We start from the raw sequence: 22,747 nt of genomic DNA, 5'->3' as shown, positions 1-22,747 counted from the left end.
CTGAAATGTTCTTTTGTGTTTTCTCTTTTAGGGAATAAGTGTCATTTTTAATGTCGCCCTCGGACTGCTAAAGGTACACTTTTGTTCTTAGTTGCCTAGCATTGCTCGCTAGTCAGTATTTGCAATATCTTGGTCTTAATCTCATTCTCAGCGGCCATTCTGTCCACCATTGTCCCTGCTAGTGGACTTATGCGTTCAGCTCCAGAAAAGGCTGAGAAGTATTTTCCAAGCCTCTGTTGGGATTATAAAATGCTTCTTATGCATCTTCGTAGCAAAAAAAAAAAACCTTTTCTTACATGATTGTATTTCCTTTTCTCCTCAAGACTTCCAAGGATGACTTGCTATTGACAGACTTTGAAGGTGCCTTGAAGTTCTTCAGGGTTCAGCTTCCTAAGAGATACCGTTCTGAAGAAAATGCGAAAAAGCTAATGGAACTAGCATGCAATATGAAGGTAAGGCAATTTTTGTACTCATTTAGATTCTTTGGTTCAGCTAATATGTCATAATTCTGATCAAACTATTAACATTTAGATCACATTATTAATAATGTTTTCTTTTACACTATGTCTTTTTTCCCCAAGTATTTTCATATATTCTGTACATTAAATCTCACAGCCTTTTTCCCCTCACCTCATCCCCGACTTGTGAACTATAAGGTATTTCCTTTTACAGACAAACCAAGACACCGAGAAGCTGTAGCCCCTACAGTCATAAAGCTTGCTAGTGGCAGGACTCCTGTTTCGTGGCTGCTCCTGTGCTGCCCTCTGATTTCCGGTATTAGTTGTTACGGTCAGAAATTCCCTAAAATGAAACCAATAATACATGAAGGAGACCCACTCCATTTTATACTTGCAAGGGCATTTATGATTTGTGAGGTGTTTTTTTTTTTTTTTTAATATAAAAAGTTGTAGCATCACCTTGTGTTATGTTATAATAAGGTTTTGTGCTTAAAGAAGAAAATGTGGTTGAGGGATTTTGTTTGATATTTGCAGATAAAGGCCAGTTGGTGACAGAATAGTTGTGGTCGGATCATTGTAGATACGTGAAAGACTGACTATCCTAATTACGTTATGTGACTCCAGCGGGTGCAATTGGGGTCAGTGTGTCAGGGCAGATGTCTCCTGAATAGAGAGCATGGAGTTGGAATCAGAGAGATCTAAGCTCAAAGTTTCTTTACCTATTTAAGGCACAATTGATTGTCTGTAAAGTAATACCGGACATTTCGTTGGGTTATATGGCAGACTGAGCTAGCTACCTTTTTAAAAGCCCTTGGAGATACTAAATAAAATATAATCTAAGAGATGTTTACATGCGTGGATGAACTTAAAAAAGAAGATATGCAGGGACCTGAAATAAAGGAGCTTGAAGCTAGTTGATGTGAACTGGTAGAGCAGCCTCATCACAGAGGGATGTGGGACTGGAGCTGGGTATTAGGGCCTGATAATCACGTGGACATGTATTGGGGCTTTGGGCTTTCAGGGGCAATTGAGACTGAAACCTCTGCATGAAGTTTAGGACCTTGGGATGAATGCCCTATTTGTGACCCACAAACACCGAAACTGTACCTATTAAAATGAGGAACAACAGAAATTATAATATAAATGGAATGGGAGATTAAAAAAACAAGGAAATAGAACTTCTAGAAATTAATCATTAAAGTTATTTAACTTGAAATGTTATGTATTTCACAAGTGGTATGACTAACATTTGCTGCTATTTTACCATGTGCCAGAGACTGTGGGTAGCTTTCCTGGGTGTGAGGATTCACTGCAATGGGTGTTAGTGCTTTCCGGTGCCTGGCGATTCCTGCAGGTTTGAGAGATGATGGCTACTCCTGGGATTATTTCCTCCCTGGTCTTTCAAGCAGAAACCAAGCACTTCTTGGTAATATCTCAAGGATTAATGGGTTTGCGCAAGGAGCACAAAACCAAATGAGCTCTGAGATTATTTGAGGCCCTTTCCACCTCCACTTGTTTCAGCAAACGAGGATGCTGGCTCTTAACTTGGTCAGGACTTTTTCCCTTCAAAGATTATTCCCCTCTCAGTGTCTCCACCTCAGTTTGTGGTACCTGCTTGCTCAGGCCCAAAACCTGGCTGTCCACTCAACTCCTCTTTGTCTCCCTCCTCATCCAAGCCCTGTCACCAGACTGTGTTCTGAATCTGACCACTTTCTGCACCACCTTCATCGCCAGCACATGCTGTCACTGCCATCACCACTTCTATTCTTCTGGCCTCTTCCAGTAGGTCCTTGGTCTTCCTGTTTTCACAGTAGTCTTCTCCATGCCTTTCTCATTCCTCGCTCTCTCGCACCTAAAATCCTCTAATGGCTTCTTATCTCAGAATAAAACTCAAGAGTTCTTGTCTTGCCTTATAGAAACTGACACAGTCTGACCTCTGGCCATCTCTTTGATTTCATGTCCCACTGCTTCTTCCTCCGACCTTCCCACTTAAAATGCTGGGTATCCTGGCAGAACATGTTGACCCCTTGGGCATTTGCACTGACTGGTCTCTGCCTGGAATGTTCTCTTTGATGTCTGTGTGGCTTCTCAGTCACCTACCTCATTCCAGGTCAGGCTTAAGTCCCATGCCATTTAATTCCACTGTCTGAAGTAGCAGCTCCCTCCAACCTGTCACACCTTCCCTCCTCACCTTACTATTCTCCTGTCTTTTATAGCTGCCTACCTCAATTTTATGTTTGCTTGCATAATCTGTCGTCTTTACTCAACCTCCCAACCCGACTCGAATTAAGCTCTTCACAAAGGGACTTTCTCTCTTTTGTTTACTGCTGAATCCTCATCACAAGAACCAGATCTGATATGTAAATATTAGTTAATGAGCAAATAAATGAATACACTCTTGAGTTTCTACTAAGTGTTTTACAACAAGAAAGAGTTAACATGGATTTGGGTAAGACTTAAAAATAGCTTCCCCTGAAGGTTTATCTTTTGAGTTTTCATTAGCTTAAAACACTTTAATAATAAATGGATCCTTTATTTCCATAGTCCTGACGGGAGGTATCTCATGTCTCTTTTGCTTGCCTATGCTTTCAAGGTGTAAGGTCAATGAGGCTGCACAACACACTTATTTTGCACTTAGGTAAATTCCTAAAAGCCCCGGAGAACGCTGCATGACTTGGGTGCACTTTGGATGGTTTCTCCTACTTGCACATGGTTTTGGGTGAGAAGAATGGTCATTTTTCTGGAAACTGACTTAAAAGCATGGCAAAAGCACACATTTGCCAGGACATGAAAGAATGGGGTTTCCTGCTTCGAGGTGAGAGGTGGTGTGTGCAGTTTAGTCGGTGAGGATTCCCTATGCTCCAGTAGCTCTACTTAATACCAAAAAATGTGAAGGGAGGTGCAGAAATAGTTGTGCTGTTGTTGACAAAGAACCTCAGTCACACTGTTAATTTGCCAGCTCAAAAATAGGAACCATCCTTGGCTTGTTCAGTCAGCAGCCCTGCGTGAGGTGGACCACGCATGGCCGGAGGGCCTCATTCACACAGCGTGTGCATGTGTTCACCTGGGGTTTTGGTACCCCCTCTCGACATGGAAAAAGGGGATCCTGCTATGTGAATGATTTGGAAACTAGCTTTTGGACTTTCGAGGTAGAATTTAGAGACACTAACATTTTGAAATCCCATTCCTTTTTATTTTCAAAAGATTCTGATAGGTATACTCACGTGTACTTTGTTATTAAGGTGGGAATTGGAGATTCTTGACCTCATGTGCCACTCCTCATAGACGATACCTGCACAGTGTTAACAATTGTGTTATCGTGGTTGTAATCTCTGATATTTGTGTGTTCCTATAAGCATCTTAATTGCCCCTCACAATACCTTGTGCAAATCAAGTGTGGCAGCTGAGGCACATGGAAGTCTAGCGACTTAGCCATCTGTACTGGCCGGACAGTGACGGCTGCCCTGGTGGAGATCGGACCTTTTGCCACCACACGTCAACTCCACCCACTGCTCCTCTCGTGGGAAGCTCCTCTGGTGGAGACACATTCCGCGTGGCAGTGTCTGCAGTGGCCAGAGGTGGGCGTCTGCATTCCTCTTGGCCGGCGCCTTCCTGCCCTCGTAGCCCTTTCTGTGTCTGCCATCACTTGCCTCTCTCTTTTCTTGCACTTCTCCCTTTTTTTTCTTCTTTCTCCTTAGTTTTTATAGGACTAATATATTTATTTCTTGGGTTTTGGCCCTCCTGCTCTTAATCGAAAATTTAACAACATACATCAAAACTCGTGGCTGTCCATTGAATTTCTCCCTCCTTATGGGTCAGTGTCCCGAGGTAGAAAACTCATTTCCACTTCTGGTATGAAATCTACTTGAGTGGATTGTTCTAGAAGATCATGAATGGCCCCAGCAGCTCTGCCCCCCTTTAATACTCACAGCTGTGCCAGCACTTCATAGAGGGATATAGTGGAAAACATAGATTTTCAGTCCTTTAAATTTTTGACTCAAGAAATATGTGAGAACAACTGTTTGTCTCTACAGGGATTTCTGAGAACAAATCAGCTCTCTGAGGCTAGTTTGGAGGAGGCAGGAGTGATGCGAAAAGAGATGTGGTGGTGGGTTTCTTAGCTAAAACCTGAAGACTTGGCTCTTTTACTCCAGAGTCACCCTGGGGTGAAATCTCCGAACCCTCGTTTCTCGGCAGTTTTTTCTTGCAGCAAAAAGGGGGTGTGCTGGACTTCAGCCTCTGTAAGAAAAGATGTCACCACAAATACCAAACAGCAGCATCTCCCGGCAAACGTAATCCCAACCGTTTGTTATTTGGAGAAACAGAAAATCACTTGGCATTTGGTAAATTATTTGCCCTCAGGATATTTTTTATTCATGAGCTAAAAGCACCACTAACTTGAACTTCATTCTCTGCTCGGATCACTCGTGGAGTTCGTGAGTTAGGAGCTTAAGCTGGGATGGCAGGGACTGACCAGTCGAGTTTCTTGCTGTGTTGGCAGAATCATGCACACGCGGTGAGTTCACCCTCACAGTGACCGTGTGAAGTCATTTTACACACGTGTGTCCTGAAGCTCAGAGAAAAGTGATAGGATCCCAGGAAGTTCAGATGCTAAAATCAGTGCTCACTCTTTGCGTGCTTTACTGTAGATGGGGAATTGGATAGATGGACAAGAGCCACCTGTACTGGACCGTTTGGGCGATGGCTGTCATGTGATGACAGCGTAATGAAGGGTGACTCGGTGTCTGTCAGAGTTGAGCTTTCCTCTACACTGCCCCTAAGTCCGGGGATCTTGTAACCAGGCCAAGCTGGGTTTGCCGGGGTTAGGTGAGGAGACTCCGAGTGACTGTTCTCTCTCTGCAGGGAGCCCTACATTTTGCAGTTGCTGCAGGGTCAGCAGTGGCCACTGCTTTTTTTCAATAAGCTGGTCTTGCTCCTTATCTGGTTGGGCCCCCTGCTACTAATTTGCTTCTTATATTTTAGAAAAACACTCTAATGGTAGAACAGGAACGCCTAATTCTGCTTCACCATCGTTGATAGAGTTGAGTCTCAACTGTTTGAACAAATTAAAAGGCTCAGAAATTAAATAGACCATGGATTTGTTTCATGAGGTTATGAGTGCAGACCTCAGAGTCCCACGGGCTTCGCTCTCACTCTGCCCTGCGCTTTGAGTGACCAGAGGAGGAGAACACCGCCAGGCTGTAGAGAGAAGGAAGATCCTCAGAGTCGCTGCTGCGCCTCCGACGGCCATTGTCCTCTCAAACCCCAGTGTCCTGCCTCCCCTGCTCTCCTCTGACTTGAACTGCTTAAGTCAGTGCAAGCCCACAAGAATCACACGTTTCCTCGGGTGCCACGAGCCGGGCTCAGTACCGGACATGGCACACGAGCAGCAAGAACTGCATGCCCGTGCTGCTGAGCACGCTGGCCCACACCCCACGCGTCACTCACCTCGGAAGGTGTCACTTCACCGTCATTAGAACAAGGATGATAATCCCTGTTTCTAGGATTAAATAAAATGGTTGGGAAGTATCTTGTTCTCTTGAAAGGCCTTTGTCATCTCAGGTTCTGTCACTCAGTAACTGGAAAGCAGAGCCCCTGCACAGGTGTCCTAAAAGAAGACAGGCTTTCTAATTTAGCAGCGAGGCCTCTGGGGCTTGGATCTGTCCCTGGCCCCCCAGCCACCTTAACAACCTGCTTCAGCCCTGCCCTGCCTGGCAGAGCGAATATTCGGCTTCCCACCTTTGCTGGATGCCTTTCACCTCCAGCCCAGTGGGGAGGTGACCCCTGGCACAGTTTCTTAAGCCAAACTTGGAAATCAGCCTACGTCTACCAGCAGTCTGCTTCCTGCTCTTGTGCGTTAAATGGACTCTGTTTAAAGGCTCGTTATTTGCAGCACATGTTCAGAGGCTGACTGTCCACTGGAGACTCCACTGCAGAGAGCAGTGAGAGGAGTAGCTGCTGTTGACTGCAGAGTCCTCACTGGTGCCAGGCGCTCACCCGCGCTGTTGAAAGTATGTGTGCCGTGTCCTGTCGTCCTCTTCCGGACTGTTGGGATTCTCCCAGCTGAGGTGGCCGAGGCCGAGTGTAGACAGCTTGTCCTCCGGCCCCTGGCAGAGCCAGACTCCCCCGTCCCCTGTCCACCTGGAGAACCCAAGCTCGTCGCGGCAGAGCGCGCCCCCACTCCCAGCCCACTGGCAGCACCGTCACTCCTGCCTCTCCTGGGTGGGCCTCGTCCCTGCCTGTTCCCGAGCTTGATGACTGTTCCCGCGGTTGATGGCCGTTCCAGAGCTGGATGAGGCTCAGCTCTCCCAGGGCAAGGAGCGCAGGTTTTAGAAGAGATCACAATCTACTCCCATGACAGTAGCGGGTGAGCGGCCCAGGCGGAGGCGTTTCTGGCCCAGCTTTGTGCTTCCACCAGATACCACACCGCCGTGTTCCACGTCTCCACCGTCTCTCTAATTCAAAGTTTCCTAGCCTGGACCTGTGGCTGGGCCTCAGGGAGCGATGAACCCTCTGAAATGGGAGTAGCAGGTTGCTTGCCGGGGTGGGCGGGGGTAGCGTTGGTGTCTGTGCTCTTGTATGGGCACGGGGCTTTTTCTGGGCACTGTGGCTCAGGAGCCTTGCAGAATGGCGCTGCCCTGAGTGTCCTGAGCCACTGTGCTAATGGCAGTGAGATGTAATATTATCTTTACCTGAATTACAGACTCAGTCCCAGGAAATTATTAGAGCGCCCCCTCCCCAAAAGAACACTTTAAAGAACAAGTGTAAATATCTAAACAACAAATTTCTTTTTTTTTTTAATTAATTTATTTATACAAGCACTGGGTACAGTCAGAAGCGCAGGAGGGTGAGAGAATTCACCAGAGCCAGAGCGGGGAGCAGAGCAGGCAGAAGGACCGAGGTACACTGCTGAGGGGAGCAGCGGGCGGCAGGAGAGGTCTGCGCGCCATGCGGGACCCTCCTCCGGTGGCCGGGAGCAGCCGGGGATCGAACTGGTGCTGCAGAGGCTGCGGGCAGCTTCGCAACCCAGCGCTCAACCGCTGCGCCACCGGGGAGGCCCAACAACAAATTTCTAATTTAATCTTCTTTGAAAGTGAAAATGCCTGAGGAGATGCTGAGGCTCGGCCCTCTTATAGGAGGCACCAGCAGGGGGTGTGTGGGGCTCATCCCGTCGCCTCCCTGCTTCCTGGGTGCACTTCAAATGTTATTTGTATAAGTAAGAACTAGAATGAACCCTGGACTTTGAAGAGGGGACCACGTCTGGTTGATTCAGTAGTTTCACAGTGAACGCGAGGCCCTGCCCTTGTGGGGTTTGCACACTGCAGTCTGTGAACTTCTCTGTGTTGCTGATGTCTACAAAAAATACCACACGTAGCAGTGCGCAATACTGGGCAATAACTGTCCCTGCTGCATCCTTATTAGGTTAAAATCAGCTTTGCTGTGTGCAGCATCCGGTTACCACGTCCCCATCACGGTCCACGCGTGCGCTGGGCGCTGGACGGTGCTGGTGAGCAGAGCGGGTGTGGCCTGTGGCCTCGGGGAAGGCCAGCAAGTGCACGCATGGGCCTGCGCAGATGGACGTGGGGCATTGTCTCCATGTAGCCACGCAGCGAGAGCCGCGGGGGAGAGACTGTCTGGTGGGGGAGGCGGTGTCTGGGGAGAGTGCGACAGACCTCTGCCCCCACAGGTGACCACAGGTGAACCGGGTGTGGCGCTGCTTAGACCCAGAATAATTATGCGATTTGTTCTTCAACAGCATATTTATAAAAATATAGTTACATTGTAAAATATAAAAATAACTCCTATAACTGTATGATAACATATTTTCAAAGTCATGCATGCACAGAGCAGAAAACACAGGGAAGAAATGCCTGCATCCTGTCACAGGAGCAGGAGAAGCAGCCGAGGGTGCCTGTGTGAAGCCCGGGGTGTACCAGGCACAGGCCGTACCCACTGTCCTTGTGCCGAGGGCACGTCAGGCCTTTCCTCTGCAGATGAGAAATTATAAATTCCTCATGAAGTGCAGAAGAAATTATTTTGCAATTAGCCTTCTATGCTTATGGGGGTAGGGGTTCTAATTCCTCCGCACCCCAGCTTGAGCATGAAAAGCTGGAGGCTCTTGATGACAGACTGTTTGGTAGCCGAGTCTGGTTTTTTATCAGGCACTAGGGGGCGCCTGCTGTCCACTCGCTCCCTTGTCATTTCCCCAAACTGAGCTCTGAGAGGGAGCGTTTGCTGCCCACAAGCGTCATTTATTTTCTGTTCCTCTGATTGATGTTAGGATTGTTTGTAAATTTACTGATCACACAGACATTTTATTTAGATCCTTTCTCTGTGAATCACTTGGGCACATAATCAACTTTTACCCTGACATTGGCCTGAAAACCGCAAAAGACCTGGGTTTAGAGATGTCGCTCCCTGGACTGTGGCCTCACTGAGGGCTCATGGACGTCCTGGTGAAGGCTGCAGCCGGGCAGCGCGCTGTGCTCCTGGCCGCCTCCCCCTGGAAGGCAGCCAGATTCCCGGAGATGTTCTGAGTCAGCCCAGTGAACATCAGCAGGGCAGGGGGCAGAGTCGGTGAGGAGAACCCCAGCCGCTTGGGGAGGATGGGAAGGCGTCGCGGGAGAGGGATTGGGGCGCTGACACCAACAGCGCAGACGTGGGCCTGCCTGCCCCTCTCAGTCTCAGTTTCTTCATCTGTCAAATAAGGAGGCTGGACTACACTGGCTTTGGGGTTCCTGCTGACCTAGAACCGGGGGTGGGGGGAGCATGGAAAGTGAGATTTGCGAGTCCGCCGCGAGGTGCTGGGGTTCTGAAGCTCTGGGAAGGGACGAGCACCGGCTTCATGATCACTCTCCAAGCTGCACGTAGCCGCTGAGCATCTTTACCACTGTGCGAGTTCATAATTTTGTAACTGCCTTTTAATAAAACACCAAAGGTGGTGGGTTCGTGGGTTAGAGGAAGGAATCAAACAAAAGTGTCAGAGAAGTGTTTTGGGGAGCGATCGGGCCGCTGGATGGAGTGAATAAAGAAAGCAGCGGTCGCCTCCGGGAGGGTGCTTGGCAGGCAGCCTCGGCGAAGCCTGACTGAGAGCTTTTATTGCTGAGCGAGGCCGCGGAGCACCGGAAGTGAGCATGCAGGCCTGTGGTTTGCACTGGTTGGTAAGAGGCTTGAGAGAACGTGGACAGCCTAGTAGTCAGCGTCACTGCTTGTCCGGGCAGAGAGCATCGTGCCCGTGGGAAGGCTGAGCCTGCGGGGAAGAGGGCGATGGCAGGAGAGTGAGGGGCTGCTGCGTGGACTCTGGGGGAGCTTAGTGGCCTCAAATCAAGCCCCAGATCTGCTGGGCCCTGATGGACTGTCCTGGTCAAGTTACATAAGCACCTTTTACTTCAGTTAACTTGCCTGTGAGGTGCGGATGGTAGTGCTGTCGCGTGTAGAGGAGCCGTGAGGCCACAGATTTAAAGCACCTCGCAGCAGTGCTGATAAGCGCTAAATAAAAGGAGTGATGAGGTGCGGCCAACCCAGAACCCAGGTAGGTGGGGCTACCTGGGGGGTATCCATGCTAGCACTGGTTACTAGAAACCAGATACCCCCGACAGAATCCTGGACAATAGGGGTCACTGAGAAAGAGTTTTGGGTCCTGGGCATATGCCCCATGCTGAAAATTTGCCTCTCCAAACAGGAAATACTTCCATGCTAGCTGAGGATGCCCACTGCAGCCCTGAGGAAGCCCCTGTTTTCAAAAACTTTTTGATTTGTGCTGTGATTTGTCCTACAGATCAGTCAGAAGAAGCTGAAGAAATATGAAAAGGAGTATCACACCATGAGGGAGCAGCAGGCCCAGCAGGAAGACCCCATCGAGCGATTTGAGGTGCTTGTCCATGGCCTGGGAGGGCCTCCTGCCCTTTCACTGGTGGGCCTGTGCCCTGACTAGATTTGCTGAGGTCTTAAAACTCAGCTGCACTGTTTCAGGGTCCAAGTTTCAGTTTGAGTTTGCAAATGAGAAAGCAAGATACGTTTTACTTCACACCAGCTGCCTGGTTTGTTACAGCTCAGTGGCCTTTCGTCACAGTTAATAAGAAGTAGCTGCTTGACAAGGTCACTTGACTCAGTTAAGTGTTTCTTTATGGAGAAAGTAAAGTCTTGAAGCGCAGCACACTAGGACTAGTCATGTCTCCCATTTGGGATTTCCGTAGGCCTCAGAAATGAGTTTGGAGGATGAACCCTGAAAATTTTATCATTTCATCTGATTTTTATGTGGCTTCTGCTGGTTTCTTTCTCCCCTTCAGCGGGAGAATAGGCGTCTACAAGAAGCGAACATGAGGCTGGAACAGGAAAATGACGACTTAGCCCACGAGCTGGTGACCAGCAAGATTGCCCTGCGGAAGGACCTGGACAACGTAAGTCCAGCTCCCCTGCGGGATCGAGTCAGTTGGGCAGCTTCTCCTTTAACACACAGCCCCCTCAGTGCGTGTCATTCTGCGTGGTTGGCTGCGGTCTCCCTCGTCACGGGCTTGTCCTGCCGCTCTCTGTCCCGCTTCTCCTTCGGAGAGGGCCGTTGTCCCGTCAGCCCTCCCCACCGCAGGGGGTGTTCCGGCAGTCCTTGGTCTCGTGTGTCTCTCATTGATTGAAAGACCTTTTGGCTCATTCAGAGGTCATCACCACTGGCAGCCGCACATCACTATGGCTTCCTTCCCTTTGCCCCCAAACAGGGAGAGACCGTGGGGCTCTGCGTCTCGGAGGCTGCTGAGTCAGGCTGCCAGCGGAGATACAGCTGACCCCATCAGTAGCTCCTGTTGGCAGAAGCTTTGCTCTTCCTTTGTGTTTTCCTTTGCTCTTCCTGATCTTAAAAATTTGGAGATGATGGCTTTTCTGGCATTTTCTGTAACAAACTTCTCTTAGAAGAATTGTAGTCTCTCATTCGTGGCTTTAGGTCAGAGGCTGGCAGACTTTGTAAAGGAACGGTCAGTACATAGCGGGGCTTTGAACCTCACCCCAGTGGCTCTCCCGTAGACCACGCACGCGCAAGCGTGGCCGCTCCAGTAGCGCTTTCGCCGCAGGGATGGGTGGCAGCCAGATGTGGCCCGCTGGAGTTTATCAACCCCTGACTTTGACTTCCTCGTCAGGCCTCAAAGACTGCTTTTCTGCTCATTAGTTTTCCTCAGCTTGCAGAAGTAGACTAGGCAGCTAAGGGCTTATGGGGCCTTATGTGATGTATTCAACCCCGGAGGGTCTGTGGACTTCATGAGGTCCTTGACATTCATCTCACGGACAGCAAAGTGTGTGCTGGTGTGTTTCTTTGGAAGTCTGTGCTTTGAAAGTCAAAGTGGTTCACATGTCAGCTGGAGCGAGAAGGGCAGTATCTGCCATTTCTTCTTGCTTCTCTTTAGTCATAGAGTAAGAGCAAAAATCTTCAGACCTAGATTCTAACACTAGCTGTGCCCCTTTCGGCTCACCTTGGGTGCCCTGTAACATGTCGTGGCATAACAGCCGTGTCCCAGGGTACGGTGAGAATGACAGGATTTGGGGTACGTGAAGAGCACCACAAGGGAAAAAAATAAGCACAGGCAGGCTTAGTTTCCTCTGAGTTACCCGATCGTCAGTGCCAAGTAACTGCATGTGACGCTGGGCCGGCTGCTTTCACCAGTGTTTGCAGGCAGGTGTTTCAAGGTCTTTACCCTCAGCAGCCAGAACCGCGAGACCTCCCTGCTCCAGGGCTCACCACTGGCGTCAGGAGGGCAGTGACTGGCCAGGACAGACCACGCTCCCCGGGCATCAGCACTCGGCACCGCCTGGGCTGTGTTGAACTTATTTTACTAAATCCTCACGGCAGCCCCTTGCATGAGGGATGTGATTATGATCCCTACGTCACTGGTGAGGAGCCTGAAGCAGGAGGAGGTTCCATACCTTGGGGGGTCGCAGCCAGCTTCAGATCTTACTGAGGGGCTGGATGACCCCATTCTCCTGACTCACTGAGAGCAGCAGCCCCACATCCATGAGGGCAGGGAGACCATCCTGGGGTTCCACCCCCCGCAAATGCCGGGTAGGCAGATGGGCCCGGAGTCCCTTCCCAGGTCACTCGTCTTTGGTTTCTTTAGCGTCACCCCGGGAAATCAACAAAGTTCTGCAGTGAGGGGATAGGAACCGCCCACCTTGTTTTCTTCACTTTGGAGACTCAGGTTGTTGAAAGGACTCTCTCAACTCGTTTCCCTTTCTGCCTTTGAAAGAAATGTTCAGTGCATCTTCGGGGATGGTCATTACACTCTGTGTCTCCATCTAATTGTCCATCACTGTCATCACTCGTCACGCTGCAGGCATGGAGAGCTTCCTCGTCAGCCCTGGGTGACCCCGGCCAAGCATTCTCTGTGAAGTGGGAGTGATGCCCAGACCTGACTGGTGCTGCAGGCTGAGAGGGAGCCTGTGCAAGGCAGGTGATCCGGGATGGCCCCCAGTTCACCGTGCTCTCCACGTTGGGACGTGTGTTGGGAGAGTGCGGGGAGCAGGCCCAGGCGCCCCCCCCCCCCCGCACTGGGCCTGAGTTCTGGCTCCACTGATGCTGGTTCTGTGACCTTGAGCACGTCGCTCAGCTCCTACGGGCTCTTTATCAGGACTCAGCTGACATTTATGTCTGGGTCTCTTCAGTTTGTCTCCCCATCTGTCACGCGTCTGTCCTGCTGCCAGCCCCCCACTGCCTGGTGACTGCAGCGCCGTCTTAGACGCTGGGTATGCGAGTCCTCCAACGTTGTTGTTCTTTTTAAAAATTGTTTGGTTATTCTGAGTCATTTGCATGTCTATAAATACTAGAATCAGCTTGTCAAACTCTAGAAATAAAAGCCTTCTGGAATTTGGAGTGAGATTGCATTGAATCTGCAAATCAGCTTGGGAAGAACAAGCATCTAAACAGTAATTGAACCTTCCACCCATGAACGTTAAATTTCCTTCTAAATTTTCATTTTCTCAGGTCTTTTTCATTTTCAGCAGTGATTTCTCGTTTTCCCTTTGTCAGACTTGGCATATATTTTACTCTGCTGTAAAGGGCAGCGTTGATTGTATTTTCGAGTTATTTATTGCTGATTTCTAGAAATACAGTTACTTACATGACCTTATACATGTAAGGTCTGTGGCCTTGCTCAATCCAGTTTTGATTCTAGCAGCTTTTTTGTTTCTCTTGTAAGATTTTCCACACACGATCATCTCTGAAGAAAGGCAGTTTTTCTTCCTTTCAGCTCCTGCCTTTCCCCCTTACCTGCCCGCGCTGACTAGCACCTGGGAGCAGTGTGGAAGGGTGAGGGCAGGCCTCGTGGCCTTGTTTTCGATGCTGGTGTGTCACAGGTGAGGCCGAGGAGTTCTTCCTGCTCACCGACACTCTCGTCATGGGCCTGCGTGGGTTTGTCAGGCGCTCTTCCGGCGTCTGCCGTGGCGCTAACTTGGTATTTCTCCTCAGCCTGTTACTGCAGTCAAGTTAAATGGCTATAACCAACCTTGCATTCCTAGTAAACTTGGGGGTTTCTATTTATTACTGAAGATCATTGTGTTCATGAAGAATATCTTTCTGGAGTTTCTTTAATGTTCTTGTCTGGTTTCGATAACAGGGTACTGCCGGCCTCCTCAGATCAGCCGGCATGGTTCCCTTCCTGTTTTCTTAAGGACTTTGAGTAGGATTGTTCCTTGATTAAATATTTAATTCCCTAGTGAAGCTTCCTGGGGCTGGGATTTTCTTGGAGGGAAATTAATTATGAATTTAAATTTATTTCCAGATACGGAAGTATTCAAAGTTTCTAAATCTTCCTATGTCCATTTTGATAACATGTATTTTTCAATAATTACCATCCCAGTTGTCGAATGTCTTGGCGTAGTCATTGACATTTCCTTATTCTTTTGCTATTTAAAGGACCTGTGAATAATTTGTCTTTTTTTCCTTGATCTAGCTAGGAGTATGCCAATTGTATTGCCTTTTCAAAAGCTTAGGCTTCATTGACTGCTCCTTTTTATTATTTCCTTTTACTTTCTTTTGGTTTAATTTCCTTTTTCTAGCTTCTTAAAGAGGAATCACTGGTTTTGGACTGGCCTTTTTATAAAATAAGTATTTGAACTTGTAAATCTCCCTGAAACACTCTTTCAGCCGCATCCCACACATTCCGATGTGTTTTTCATTTTCATTCCATTCTTGTGATTTCTTCTTTTTGAGTTAATTAGTAGCATGTTCTTTAATTTTTAACTCGTAAGGATTTTCCCCAGGAATTTTTCTGTTGTTGATTCCTAATTCTAGTTTGATCAGAGTACAAATCTTGTATGATTTTAATTCTCTTAAAATATATGTGTGCCTATTTTAGGGCCCACTGCTGGCTCTATTTGGGTGAATGTCCCACAGGGTTTGGGAAGTGTGTGAGTTCTCTTATGGGTGGACTATTCTGTACATGTCATTTCTGACATGTGGGGTGACACTGTTCACATCTGCCACAGACTTAGCACTTTTCTCTTGCTCAAACTGAGAGAGCACTGTGTAAACTTTAGTGGTGTATGTTTTTTTTCTTTTAATAATGGTAGTCTTTATTTCCTGTAATGTGAATTTATCATACATCTTGATCACATTCGCTTACTGGAATGACTCTTAAAGCTCTGAAATGTCCCCTTGGTGCCTGGGAATCCTCTCTTCTGAAATCTCCCTCATCTGTAACTGATAACAGCTCCCTTGCTGTTACATGGCATGTCCTTTTCTGCACTCTTACTTTTTTTTTTCCAAAGATTTATTTATTTTTGTGTAGAACTGGGGTGTGGACCAGAGGTATGGGGGGGTGAGAGGATTCACCAGAGACAAAGTGGGGAACAGAACAGGCAGACTGACGAAATAAACTGCTGAGGGGAGCAGCGGGCGAGACAGGAGAGGTCTGCCGTGCCAGGTGGGTATCTCCCTGGCCAGGGATCGAACTTGTGCTGCAGAGGCTGGTGATAGCTCGATAGTGCCGAGACCTAACCTCTGCGCCACCCGGGAGGTCCTCTGCCCTTTTACTTTTAACATATCCGTGTTTTTATATTTAAAATGGGTGTATTATAGCCCACGTGGAATTGGATCTTGCTTTTTAAATTCAGTCTGAGACTCTCTTTTTATTTATTTATTTGAAAATATTTGCAATATCTTTATCTGATAAACATTTGTGTACAGAAATTTTATACACAATGACATTATAATCAGATAGAGGAATCAAACAACCTAATGTAAAATGAGTAAAAGATATACCACAAAAGAGATAGATAGATAGATAGATAGATAGATAGATAGATAGATAGATAGATAAAATTACCACAAAGCACATGAAAATAGGCTCAGCATCATTAGTTAAAAGGGAAATGCCTATTAAAATGCCAGTGAAATCCCACTGTCTACTCCTGGAGTGTAAAGAGTGACAATACCAAGTCCTGGCAGAAAGGTGGAGCCACTGGCTCCCAGTAAGAAAGTCAAACACACAAACACTTTGGGAACTGTTCTGGCAGTCTTTAAATCAGCTTGACCGTACATGTGCCGTTTACGCATGACTGGCGATTTATCCCAGAGAATTCAAAGCAGTGTGTGCACACACGTTCACGCAGGCTGGCTGTGTGTGTGTGAGAACTGGGATGTTTACGCCAGTTACGTTTAGGGAAGTTGTTTATCTAATTGATGGATTCTTAATGTACTTTATCTAATTTGGGTGGGTGCGAGTCTGCCCCGTTGCTCTTTGTTCTCCGCTTGCTTTTTCTTGCTTGTTTCCTTCCCTTTTCTGCCCTTGAATTCACTGGAGATCTTTATGGTTTCACTTTATCTCCTCTGTGATCGAGTGAGCTGCTTGGGGCGCCTCGTCTCCAAAGTTCTGCCCCAGGTTGCAGCCACGTCAGCCTCTCTGCCCCCCCCCCCCCAGCTCTGCCTCCTTAGCCCCTCGCGGTGCTTCTTGGTCCAGAATGTCCCTCCAGGCAGAAACTCAGGTGGTGCCAGGAGTCACCTTGTTGGTTTTTGTCCTTCGTCTGGAACCACCATTCTTCATTTGTTTTCACGTCAGAATATAGTTTCGAATGTTTTGTCCAGTTTTTTGTTGACACTGGAGGGTAAACCTGGTCCCTGCTAGTCTTCGCGACCAGAAGTGGAAGTCTGGGCTCGTGTTTATCGTCACCAGATGCTCTCCCCACACACGTGTCGGTGGCGTCAGCCGGGCAGAAGGCCGGCCTCACGCCCGGTGACCCGGGTCAGATGACAGCTTGGGGGGTCCCTTCCACCCCAGCTTGCGCATCAGCGGGGGCAGGGCCATGCCGCACTTCTCAGGAGCAGGCTTCCTGTCCCCTGTCCCTGCGGCAGTGGGGGGGAGCAGGCGCGAGCGCCAGGGGGTACCCTGGCTCCAGAGCCCTCTTGGAAGATGTGGCCTGACTCCCGGTGGGGAGGGGGTTCTGCTGGTTCAAGGAAAACGAAGTCTGCGGCAGGGCTTTGCTCTCCTTGCTGCTCATCTCCCTGTTGTTTGACTCCTGCGTTCCCCTTTGGGCTGCATCTCGGGTTGAGCTAGAGAGGGGGATGGTGCTAGAGACGGGGACGGGCCACCGTCTGGGGGACAAGCCTCAGCTCTGGGCCCCCCTGGCTGCACGTGCAGTTCACCAGTCATGACGTTGAGCTGCGTGGCGGGGCTGCCCTCCCCGGCCCCCAGACCTCCTGGAACCCCTTCCTCGAGGACAGTCTGGGGAGGGGGCGGGGAAGGACCGCGGCCGCTGGGCCCGCAGCGGGTGACAGGAGGACTAGTTTCCGGCGGCCAGCGGGAGCCGGCACCGTGGCTCATGTCAGATGACCCGCGGCTGGGGGCCGGCGCGCGTCCGGGGTCACCCTTGCACCGTCGGGCACGGGGGCTCCCTTTCGCCAGGCCCCAGATCTGCCCTCCAGGCCCCCGCACGCTTTAGGGAAACTCTGAAGGGAGGGTGCCCATTTCCGAGCGAGCGAGCGAGCCAGGGAAGGGGTGGCCTTACCCAGGGCTGCAGGGGTGACGGCGAGGGGAGCGCTGGGAGTTGGAAGAAAAGCAGCGGGTCTTAGCGGTGCCAGAGCGACGCGCCTGGATGGCCCGAGAGTGCCCATGCCCAGGACTCTGGTCACTCCTCGCGGGCGAGCCTCACCCCGGAGAGGCTCTTGTCGCTTGTCCGCGTGGCGTGTGGCCATCAGGGGTGGGCGTTGAGCTCGGGATGCCTGATGCCGGAGGCTGAGCCCCCGGCCACGGCCCGGCCTACCTCTGGGCCGCAGGCGCAGGCGCTTCCGTGAGTCCCGTCCCTGCGTCCCCCGGACGTCATTCCTTGCTCTGCCTCGGTGCCCCGGCCTCGCCGTCGGGGCGGGACTGATGTGTGGAATTCCTTCCGGTTCTCGGCTCTCTCTGTGACAGCTTCTCTTCCTGTTCCAGGCCGAGGAGAAGGCAGACGCGCTGAACAAGGAGCTGCTTATGACCAAACAGAAGCTGATTGATGCGGAAGAAGAGAAAAGGAGGCTAGAAGAAGAGTCAGCGCAGGTAAAGGAAGCTGGGCTCCTTCCCCAGTCCTGCGTCTCAGATGCCTGAGAACAGTTCAGCTGGTGGCTTCCCGCTGGCACTGAATTACCCAGGGACAGCCTTCCCACCCTTGCGCAGGGCAGGAGAGATGCCCGGGAGCGGTAGCGCTATGCCAGGGGAGGCCGGCATCACTCTCCCGGCCTCTCCCCTGCCTGCCCATGGACACACACCCCCCAAAGCAGGTTCTGGAAGGTCTGTTTTGAGCCAGCTATCCTTAGTCGGGGGGGCACAGACTTGTTAGCCACAGGCCAAGCTTTGGCTGCCCTTCTGTGTCCCCACTGCACCCCCCAAGGGGCGTGCCCGCCTGTCAGAGTCACGGCCACCGGTGGCGAGCACTTCCTGCAGAAGCCACAGGCAGGCCGCGGGTGGCAGGGCGTTCTGGTCTGGCTTTGGCCTGTGCCAGTGCCCAGCTCTGGCTGTAGGTTGGGTAGCACTGGCAGGAGGAGCTTCAGCACAAGCCCCAGGCGGAAATGTGGTTTGATGTTTTCCAAATTGTGCCCGTTCTCGCGCTCCTGGCTTCAGCAGCGGGGTTACTGCTGCCAAGGGAGGAAGAAGGCGGCGGATCAGGGCCCTTCTAGAGTTCACGCGGGCACACTGGGCCAAGTCCAGCTCCGAGCAGTTAGTTTCAGAGCTTCCTGTAAATTTCCCTTAAAAACTCACGTTTGCTCTTTTAAATGTTGCAGTTGAAAGAAATGTGTCGTCGGGAACTCGACAAGGCAGAGTCAGAGATTAAGAAAAACAGCTCTATCATCGGAGACTACAAGCAGGTGGGTCCGAGCCCAGGTGGGGCCCCCTGGCCTGGGGGAAGTGTCCCCCCACACCCGGGTGCTGACACCTGCTGTGCCTGTCCCGGCCGTGTCACCAGTCCCGGCCCTGGCGGAGGGTGGTGACAGGGAGAAGGCCGCCGGCCCCTGCCGGAAGGGCGTGAGGAGGACTTGCCAGGGGTCGTGTCTGCAGCGGGCCTGGGCGGGTGCTTCGCCGACGAGCCCGCGTTCGGTTCTGGGGCATTTCAGATTCAGAATCCGGCCTCGTGTTCCCGGGGGCACGTGATCGCGCCCTGGCTGGGTGAGCTCAGGACACGGCTGAGTGGGTCTCGTTCTTCCTGCCCTGGCATCTCTCACTGGTTCATGAATCTGGCAAGTCCTCAGAAACTTGGCTCTCGAGGGCATCGCGGGGCGGTGGCCGAGTCCAGGCCAGTGGACACGGGGACCAGGGCCCTCTGCCCCCGTCGCCCACGGCCCCATGCGTCTTCCGTGGAATTCGTCCTGGGCCCAAATCACGCAGATGGTGACCTGGCTGAAGTGACTGTCGTTTTGTGTTGTTTCTTTAGATCTGTTCTCAGCTGAGTGAAAGATTAGAGAAGCAGCAGACAGCTAACAAAGTGGAAATTGAGAAAATCCGGGTAAGTCGTGTAGCTGCCGGAGACCGCGCCCCAGTGTCATGTCTGCACTCACTCAGCACAGCGGATGCCGGGCGGGGACGTTTACTCAGATTTCCTAGGTGGGAGACGCCAGCCAGGGCTGTGTCGAGGCCCGTCTCCTCCGCAGGAAAGTACCAGGCAGGCCAGAGTGCTTTGGCTTTAGCTCTCAAGAGGCAAGTGCCTTTTCCCTTGGCGCGCCGGACGCCCTCCTCTGGGCGACCTGACTGCACACGCCGAGAGGAAAGTGCCCCCGGGCGCCCACGTGGCACCGGTGTGGTGGGCGGGCAGTGCCCTCTGAGCTGGGGGAGGCCCGCAAGTTGGAGGCTTTGCTCAGGGGGAGACTGCGGTGCTCAGGCCCCCGTCGAGCCCCTCTGAATCACGGGACGCTGCTCACTCCCCACCCCAGCGGAATTCCTTCTGCTGAGATTTTGACTCCAAATACAGCGAGGACTTTTTAAGGTTACGTTGCCAATGTGGGGGCTTTAGTAACCTGATGTTCTTTGAAACTGGATCGAGAGTCCTGCGAAACTTCACGAAGGTGAGCGGGCTCCTGAAAGCTGCTTTATTATGGCCCCGTCAGGGGACCGAGCGTGGGCGAGTCTGTGCTCACGGCCTTGTCCACAGACACGGTTCACCTGAGCGCGAGGACGTAGCTCGTGTCCGAGCAGCAGTTTGTGTCTTTGAAATAAAATATTTTCTCTAAGAGTAATAATGTTCCCTGGAAAAGAAGAGGAAGACAAAACACCCTTATGTTATCAGCCGCAGAGGACATCCCCTTTGTTAATTGGGCGAATAGCCTTTCAGTCTGTTTTTCTTAGTCATAGATAAAATTTTACTTGTTCTAAAATATTTTTTCATTTTACATTTCCATCTCTGAAAACGGGACCTGTTTTCCACTTGATGGCCTCACTGGCGGAATATTTGCCTGGAGGAACATAGGCTGTCAGTGGCTGCTTATTTTGATGAAATGCGTGTAGATTTGGGACCCTCCTTCGTGGACACCCTCTGTGTCCCGGCTCGCCCAGCCTTTAGGCCGTGCCATGTCAGGAGAAATTCCTCAGAAAATTCTGAGGCTGCTCCCACTTTTCTAAAGGGCCAGTTTCTCTTCGTTGCCTCTTACACTGCCGTCCAATTGCAGCAAAAAGTGGACGACTGTGAGCGCTGCCGGGAGTTCTTCAACAAAGAAGGGCGGATCAAGGGTGTCAGCTCGGCTGAGGAAGTGTCCGGGGAGGACACGGATGAGGAGAAGGAGACACTCAAGAACCAGCTGAGAGAGATGGAGCTGGAACTGGCACAGACCAAGCTGCAGTTGGTGGAGGCTGAGTGTAAGATACAGGTAACCACACGGCCTGCCCGCCCCCCGCGCGACCCCCCCCCCATCCGCAGCGCCGCCTGTTCTCCGCACAGTGGGGCTCAGACCGGAGCGTGGGCTTGGGAGAGTAGAAGCCCCGAAAATGACCTTTAGATCTGGGTTTTCTCCCCTTTTAAACTCCGACCGTGACCCTCACGGGAAGGAGCCCACTACTTATCATTTGCCACCGGAGGTCGGGTCAGTGTTTGTCCCGTTCTGAGGGCCGCACTTTTTCCTGAGAATGACCCATCAACCTTGGAATCTTCTCGGTGGAATAGGGAAAACAGGCTTTGAGATGGCAGCTGTACCGCCCAGCGCTGACCGGGTTGGTGCATTAACCTCTACACGGCCGGTTGCTCATGTGTCAGCGGCGCCAAGGCCCACCCAGTGGTTCAGGGTCCCTTGGAGAAGGCTGAGCGCAGCGGCGGGGGGGCCCTCTGCCGCCTGTCCCTTGTCCCTGCTCTGTCACCTAACCAGCTTTATCCGCGTCTTCATGCCAGATGAAACCACGACTTTGTTGGTCGTCTCTCACGATACCCGCATTGCTAGTTCGCGCCACAGCAAAACCGAGCGAGCCCTCGGGAGGCACTAGCCTTGGGGAAGAAGCAAGTGTAGGACGACAGTGCAGAGCGTAGGTCCCCACGTCGCCACACCTGGCTTCAGGTGCTGGGCTGCCAGGCTAGCGTGCAGCTGTGTGACCATCTAGCGCGTTCGGGAAGGGGCCCCCAAGGAGGCAGGATCTGGGCCATGGAGGATGAGCAGGGGCGCGCCACAGCACGGCTGCTGTGCCGGGAAGTCTCGACTAGAAAGATTCCTGCTGGAAGTGGACAAGCGATGCCCTCCTAGTCAGGGCATTCGCTGTCTGCCTAGTGTGCAGCAGGTGGGCGAAGGGGAGGCTGTTTTAACACAGCAGCTAGGCAAGAAATGAGGTCTTAACTGAAAAAGAGCCCCCAATGTGAGACATTCCTGGTCTTTCTATGCAGTGTGAGCCTGGGGGCGTTTCCAGCCGTCTATGTAGCCCGAGTCCCTGTCTCGGCCCCGCGTCTTCACCCATGCCGTTCCCCTTGCAGGACTTGGAGCACCACTTAGGCCTCGCCCTAAACGAGGTACAGGCGGCCAAGAAGACGTGGTTTAACCGAACGCTGAGCTCCATAAAGACGGCAACCGGGGTTCAAGGAAAGGAAACTTGCTGAGAGCAGCTGCTGCCTCTAGACATCTTCAGAAAACACGACACCTTTTGTTGCCTTCTTTGGCCAGATGTGTGATTCCGTGACATGTCCAGGACCAGAATGTGGCGAAGTCAGACCAGAGAGGCATGCTGGTAGGTCGCCGGCCCGGAGCGCGCGGAGCAGGCGGCCTCCGGAGGAGGCTCTCCTCACTACTGATACTAACAGGCCTGCTCACGCGCCAGCGCTCTGGACACGCTCTAGAAAAATCACTCCTTGTGTGACCGTCCAGGCCACGTCGCAGTGGAGGTCAGCCGGGCGCCCAGCCCGCAGGCTGAGTGGACGCTGTCCGAGTTTGGGGATCCTTCAGGCTGTTGGGTTTTTTTCTAAACCTTTAATCTTTTTTTTAAATATACATATTATATATATATAATATATATATAGGGGGCGGGGGGAAGGGGCGCAGTAATTCAAGTCAGTCTTATCTGTCTCCGTGCCGGCAGAGGGTCCCCAGGTAGAGATGCAGAAGCACTTTGTTTGACATAGGAGGGTCCATGGTTGTAGTCGAAGCCACCTAGTTTTGTTAAATAGACGAGGCGTAGGTTTTGGGTTTGGCATTACTCACGTTTCTGGTCAATTCTATGCAACTCTTATAGTTCTTGTTGTTTTTTAGTGGTAGCTGCCAAATGGACTCCCAGGGCTGGGGCGGGTGACTTGACTGACCGTGAGACTGGAGTCGTCATCACGTGGACAAAGCTTATTTTCCTCACCGTGTTGTGCGTGTACATACGTGTATATAAGGACCC

The 22,747-nt window shown here is 51.1% G+C and overlaps 1 protein-coding gene across 2 annotated transcripts in view; it reads left to right on the top strand.

The window, feature by feature from the left end:
- The window catches only part of RABGAP1 (RAB GTPase activating protein 1), a gene marked incomplete at both ends in the record, with an annotated part of 118,092 nt that extends 96,124 nt beyond the window's left edge, over window positions 1–21,968 (top strand). For both annotated transcript variants that reach the window (XM_084238283.1, XM_084238282.1), the window contains 9 exons: window positions 32–73; window positions 324–452; window positions 10,237–10,329; window positions 10,748–10,858; window positions 17,861–17,965; window positions 18,688–18,771; window positions 19,335–19,406; window positions 20,563–20,760; window positions 21,846–21,968. In XM_084238283.1, the coding sequence (XP_084094409.1) occupies window positions 32–73; window positions 324–452; window positions 10,237–10,329; window positions 10,748–10,858; window positions 17,861–17,965; window positions 18,688–18,771; window positions 19,335–19,406; window positions 20,563–20,760; window positions 21,846–21,968 (957 nt within the window). The remainder of the gene's footprint in view (window positions 1–31; window positions 74–323; window positions 453–10,236; window positions 10,330–10,747; window positions 10,859–17,860; window positions 17,966–18,687; window positions 18,772–19,334; window positions 19,407–20,562; window positions 20,761–21,845) is intronic.
- Between the last annotated feature and the right edge of the window lie 779 nt (window positions 21,969–22,747).

Source organism: Talpa europaea, assembly GCF_964194135.1.
Source record: "Talpa europaea genome assembly, chromosome: 7".
In the NCBI taxonomy this organism is placed as follows: Eukaryota; Metazoa; Chordata; class Mammalia; order Eulipotyphla; family Talpidae; genus Talpa; species Talpa europaea.
This window is presented reverse-complemented; position numbering and strand designations above follow the sequence as displayed.